The following is a 5,925-nucleotide window of genomic DNA, read 5'->3' as shown; positions in this document are numbered from 1 at the left end:
ATCTCTCAAGCAAGCTAACGCAAAGGCCCTTCCAGAATTTAACTTTTTAATGGACCAAATCTATCTCGTCTCATTTTTAAATCCAATATTAGGCCCCACCACAGCTTGGCCCTAACAACTGTTCTTACAATGTAATTTATGAGAAGCACATGCCATGCACGTGTTACTGTAATCTTATTAATGAGGTACCATACCAGATCATGTACACCAAAATTACCAAGTTTTTGTATATAAATTATGAAACCTCTCATTTTTACTACATGGTTTTACCCCTAGTTACATTCCTCAAGAGTGATAATTATGGTTTCAATTTCCTCTTAATTTAAAGTGTAATCGCAATTAATCCATTTCCTTATCTCCACCATTAGTCCATACTTGCTCAATTCTAGTTCCAAATGATACATACAATCAGAGAAGCAGTACACTAATAACAGGTTTTCTCCTAAGCTGAAAACAAAACATAACCCAATCTATAGGTATTGTCTTTTTAGCACTATTATTATATGCCTTGATAATAAATAAAATCTATTAATGGATGCTTCTCCATGACGCGTGTGACCACCACCAAGGCACCAACCATCTGCTCAGACAACAATCCATCAACTATAGAGCTAGATGAGCTATTTAACTCGAGTAATCTCTCTACTAAATTTAGGCCTTAGCTGGATGTTGGAATAAAATATTTATTAATAAAGTATTTGATACCATTTTATTTTTTTTTGGTATGATTGAAAGTTAAAAGTTTAATTTTGTACGATTTAAAAGATTTTGAAATTTATAATTTAATAAAATAACAAACCTAATATACAAAATAATTTATATTATTTTGAAAAAAATAATTTAAAGGCTTAATAAAATATTCTATCATGAAATTTGATCACATTACTTGCTAAGAAAAAGAATAATACATTCAAATAAAACCGACAAGTAGTAGTACCCAACAATTTTTTTTTTCCCGCCCATCTTATTTGAAGCCTTTGTGTTATTTTATCTTTGTTTGTAGTCTAATTTATTTTTTTAATGAATGAAACTGATAGCTTGTTATTTTTATTTCAAAAAAAAGTATTTATTAAATATGTTTTACTCTCTCTCTCTTCTAACCCACATATAAAGTTATCTTAATTAAATTCAACACCACAGCCCACAAAGGGGGTTAGAGAGAGAGAGAGAGAGTCCCTCCAATTCCGAAGCCTTCGTTTACCTTCCAAGTTCCAGTTGCCCACTTCAAAATTCCAAAGCCACCCAACCCACTACCCAAATCTGGGAAAAGGGAGAAATAAAGAAGCGGAAAAAAAAATGTTTGTGGATATTATTATGCTAAAAAAGATAATGATTCCCACGTTACAATCCAACTCGTAAACTCTTCCTTCAATCCAACTCCACCCCCAATCCTCCAATCTCCTCGTCCTCCTCAACCAAATGCCAAAACAAGCAAAAGATTAAGAAGGCCAACCCCCACACATGTTCTAAAAAATCCCATTTCCCCCCCTAAAAATCCCAATTTTTCATTTTTTCCTTCTTTTCCATCCTATATTGGCCCACCCCCCACCAATCTCTCCCTCCACTATACGCATAAACAGCCATGACCGAGGTGCTTAGGTCCCCTCCTCAGCTCCCTTCCTCTCCAAGCCCTTCGCTTTCCTGCAACCCTAATGATGGTGCCTCGACCCATTTAAGGAATGGGGGTTTAGGGGAGGAGGGCCCAAGAGAGGAGAGGAAGCGAGAGAGGAGGAGGAGGAGAGTGGTAGTAGTAGAGGAGAGACGAGAGGAAGAAGAAGAAGAAGAAGAAGAAGAAGAAGAGGAGGAGGAGGAGGCGGAGGAGAGGAAGAGAGAGGAGCAGTTATCGGTGTTGGCGCTTCTGTTTACGCTGCTGAGGAAGTCGCTGCTGGGGTGCAAGACGGAGGGGGAGGAGGAGCTCCGTTCGATGGAGATCGGGTGGCCCACGGATGTCCGCCACGTGGCGCACGTCACCTTCGACCGCTTCCATGGCTTCCTCGGCCTCCCCGTCGAGTTCGAGCCCGAGGTCCCCCGTAGAGCCCCCAGCGCCAGGTTTTCTACTTCTTCTTCCTCCTCCTCCTCCTCCTCCTCCTCTTCTTTTTCTTTTTTTCCCCTTTTTAGTGAACTTAAAATGAGCTTTCAATCAGATTTGGGTTATTTTATTAACAAGTAGAAATGTCAACATTTTTAAGAAAAATCTGATTTTTTCGATGCTCTGATCTTTGAATTTGAAAGGTGCTGTAGAGTGAAGAGATGTTTTTTTTGGGGGGTGCCAGTTTAATGGTTTCTATCAGGTTGAGTAGATTGTTTTCTGGGAAGAGGAAGAGGAAGAGGAAAGGTTCCGAGTTTGGTAATGAGATCTCTTTGAAGATCACATGAATCCCCCCTTTTACACCAGTCAAAGGTCAACAATCATAAAATGGTGTTTCAATTTTAGTTGCATGCTGTTCTTCAGCTCTAGTCTCCACTTTCCATCATCTTCTCTTCTCTCTGGGCTATTTTAACATGGCCTGTACTTGAGGGGGTCACCATATTTTTTTTACCTTTTTCTTATTAGTGCTGAGCTTTTTATCACACCAAATCGACAGAAGCCACCACTTAATTTCAGTTGAAAGTTGTTCTTCAGCTGCAATTACCAATGTACTTGTTTTGGTTCCTCAATTTCTGCGGCAACGAGGAAACAAAGCCATTCGGCTTAAATTTTCTTCGAATTTTCATCATCTTCTCTTGTTTTCTTCTGTACCGATTTTCTTTGTGTTGTCTCTGTCTAAGACTAGACCCTTTCCAAATCATGACATCTGACCCACTTTTCTAATCATTCTACCTGGATTAATCCTCGGCAAGTTTCGGTTGGTAGAGGGGATTCTCTTCCGAAGTCCATGGAATGTTGTCTTGGCGCCGGTTTCTGTTTTTAGTTTTTAGTTTTTAGTTTTTTTTTTTTGTTATTTGAATTAACTTGGTTTGCTCTGATGCTCACGCAACCGACAGAGTTGTAGGATCAAGATTGGAATTCTATGTTCAAAGGAGACGTTAGATAAGCTATTTGTTTCTTGTTTAAGTTTAATAATGCCCTTTTTGGAGCTTTTGTATCTTCAAGATCTATTTGGTGTAATTTTGTTGCGTTGGATTGGTTGACAAAAACCTCAGGGCCATTAAAACGTAAGTCAATGGTTCGTTGGGGATTGGGACAATGTTTCAGAGTTAGTAGGTAGGGGATTGGATATGTGGAGATTAGGTGTCATATGAATCTTAATGTCATTTAAGTGGTTCGTATATGAAAATTGTTATGTGCCACTTTTCTTCTATTAGGCTGCTAGTCTTTCTGATGATTGGAAATGTTGATGCAATGTGCTTGTGCCATGATTCGTTACAACCGATGCTAGTATAATCAGAGTCGATTCCTGTTCCATCTAGAGGTTTATCATCTCTGTTTTTTTTTTTAAAAAAATCCTCACTCCTAGCAATCACAGGAAACAAGCTCACTGCAGCCCACTTTCTTGTTCTTATGCTATTCTGGACTGAGAGGTTTCATTTCTGAGATATACAGGAGTTCTAGTTCTGCAACAAAAGTGTTAACTTTTAACGCAACCTTTGATGGGTTCCAATACCAATGTGATATATTTGTCACTGTGGGTTCGCTCTTTAATCCTATTCTTTTGATTTTTTGTGCAGTGCAAACGTATTTGGTGTTTCCACCGTATCAATGCAGTGTTCTTACGACCCCAGAGGGAACAGCATCCCAACAATACTCTTGCTAATGCAAAGACGTCTCTATGAACAAGGCGGGCTTCGGGTATTTTTCCATTCCTATTAAATTGATTGATTATAATTCTCAATGCTTGTCCTGAAATCTATCCTTGATTTAATTGTAAGGCGGAAGGTATTTTCAGAATTAATGCCGAGAATAGCCAAGAGGAGTATGTAAGAGACCAGCTTAACAGTGGAATTGTGCCAGATGGTATTGATGTTCACTGTTTGGCAGGTCTGATTAAGGTAATCTCGTCAACCCTTTGCTGTGTTATGCATTTCACTCTTCGTCTTTGGCAGTGTTTTCTTCTGAATCATGACTAGAAAAACCTACCCAAAACCGTGACAAGAAAGCTTTTCTTTGGCATGCATGAGCAACCAATGTTGCACTTTTTCTTTGCAATTTCAATTACAGAATATTCTGTTCAAAAAGTTGTGAGCCTGAGCATCTCAACTGGCCGCCTCTTTTTCATAGTGTTATGAGCTTACCATATGCGATGAATAATGCTGCAAACTTTTCTATTTTATGTTTACATGGGCATATTATTCTCATCCGATGTCTCTTTCCTATGAATTCTCACTTTCTTCTTGTCTTCTTTATTTTTGATAGGCCTGGTTTAGGGAACTTCCAAGTGGGGTTCTGGACTCTCTTCCTCCCGAGCAGGTGATGCAGTGCCAATCAGAAGGGGATTGTGCTCAGCTTGCTAAACTTCTTCCTCCCACAGAAGCTGCTTTACTTGATTGGGCCATTAATTTGATGGCTGATGTTGTCCAAGAAGAACAAACTAACAAGATGAACGCACGCAATGTCGCCATGGTATTTGCTCCGAACATGACACAGGTGCTTCATCCAATCTTTGCTCTTCTGAGTGCAGCAGTTTTTATGGCATTTGAACTCAACTTGTTTTTCCTTTTTTTTGGCAGATCTGCTCCTTTCGTTTGATTTTTTTTTTTTTTCCCTGGCCCCTCTATTTATGTGGAGCTACCAGCTTGGTCAGTCGTCTCTTTTCGTTTTCATCATCTAAACTACAAATCTGTAACAAATCACCAGGAATATCTTGCAAAGTCAAAAGAGAAAGCTATGCCTTTGGTCCATAAGAGCAGTACTAAATTAGTCACATGCTTGTTGGTTGTCCATTTTACCGTCCTTATCAAAACTGATGACATGTATACTTGAAAGAGAATATTGAAGGTAAATCTATTTGGCAAAAGAGAATGAGGTCAAAATTGCTTAAACATTTGCAACTTAATTGGATTAAAAGTAGCTTAGGGTTAATTTAACTCTTCCACTTGGTCTTCATTTTACATACTAATAGCCGGAATATCTCTACCAATTAATGCAGATGGTAGACCCTTTGACTGCATTGATGTATGCCGTGCAAGTGATGAATTTCCTCAAGATGCTGATCACGAAGACACTCAAAGAGAGACAGGAAACCAATGTAGATGATGCTTCACTCCCATGTATTGACCCATCTGATGAGAATGGCCCTAAAAATCCCCCACTTCTTCTAGAAGTTTCTGGTGAAGAAGGATCCGAACAACTTTTCCTTCCCAACGAAGCTCTTCTGGACAGCCCAACAACACACCTTCGTGAAGATAATTTAACCACTGATAAGCCATCTGGTAGTTCTCCAGCTTCTGAGAAAAGTGCTTCCCCAGGAGCAGCTGCAGAGAATCCGGCTAATGAACCTCTTTGTGAGATTGCAGCTTTAACAAATGGTACAACTAGCGGCCCTGAAACTGCTGCTAACGGCTCTAACGTAACTCATGCAAATTCTCGTAGGAACAAAACAGGACGATCAAGCCATAAAAAGGGTGCAAGAAAAGCTAAAGGCCATTCTGCTGGCCGGGCAGCACTTCCAGCTGAGAAGTCAAGAGGTGCCAGCATCGTTTGTCGTATAAATTCAAAGGTGGAGCGCATCGAAGCATGGAGGTGAAACATTTACCCAACTGACATGTAACTTTCTAAATAGGATGGGCTGAGTTATTTTGTTTTGGCTTTTGATGATTCTGTTTGTGGTTGAAGAATGGTTTTGTTGATTAAACACAATTTCACAGTACACTAACTGCTGCTATCTTTGTGGTTTCTCATGCACTTGTATTTGAGTGACTAAAGAATGTGCTTGTTTCTCTTGTAAAATTATTTCTCGTGTGTTTTTAAACTGGAATTTGTGGCTT

General features: G+C 39.3%; 1 protein-coding gene across 4 annotated transcripts; it reads left to right on the top strand.

The window, feature by feature from the left end:
• LOC109723388 (rho GTPase-activating protein 5-like) lies at window positions 1,148-5,925 on the top strand. 4 transcript variants are annotated; one of them, XM_020251729.1, is made up of 6 exons: window positions 1,148-2,049; window positions 3,670-3,790; window positions 3,871-3,990; window positions 4,355-4,585; window positions 5,088-5,370; window positions 5,455-5,925. In XM_020251729.1, the coding sequence occupies exons 1-6, from the start codon at window positions 1,583-1,585 to the stop codon at window positions 5,682-5,684; spliced, it is 1,452 nt and encodes a 483-aa protein (XP_020107318.1). In that variant the 5' UTR covers window positions 1,148-1,582; the 3' UTR covers window positions 5,685-5,925. The 4 variants fall into 4 exon arrangements, with proteins under 4 accessions (XP_020107318.1, XP_020107319.1, XP_020107320.1 ...); XM_020251730.1 differs by having other exon boundaries at window positions 1,149-2,049; window positions 5,531-5,925; XM_020251731.1 differs by having other exon boundaries at window positions 1,149-2,049; window positions 5,088-5,442; window positions 5,531-5,653.

Source organism: Ananas comosus, linkage group 17, assembly GCF_001540865.1.
Source record: "Ananas comosus cultivar F153 linkage group 17, ASM154086v1, whole genome shotgun sequence".
NCBI lineage: Eukaryota > Viridiplantae > Streptophyta > Magnoliopsida > Poales > Bromeliaceae > Ananas > Ananas comosus.
The sequence above is the reverse complement of the archived record's forward strand: the minus strand, read 5'-3'. Positions and strand labels throughout refer to the sequence as shown.

What these genes read in the sequence shown, in the direction of transcription:
- LOC109723388 (XM_020251728.1), top strand. Translation starts at nt 1,583, where the DNA reads ATGACCGAGGTGCTTAGGTCCCCTCCTCAGCTCCCTTCCTCTCCAAGC. An exon ending in ATGAACAAGGCGGGCTTCGG is followed by an intron (nt 3,791 to 3,870) that starts GTATTTTTCCAT and finishes TTTAATTGTAAG; the next exon opens with GCGGAAGGTATTTTCAGAAT. An exon ending in GTTTGGCAGGTCTGATTAAG is followed by an intron (nt 3,991 to 4,354) that starts GTAATCTCGTCA and finishes TATTTTTGATAG; the next exon opens with GCCTGGTTTAGGGAACTTCC.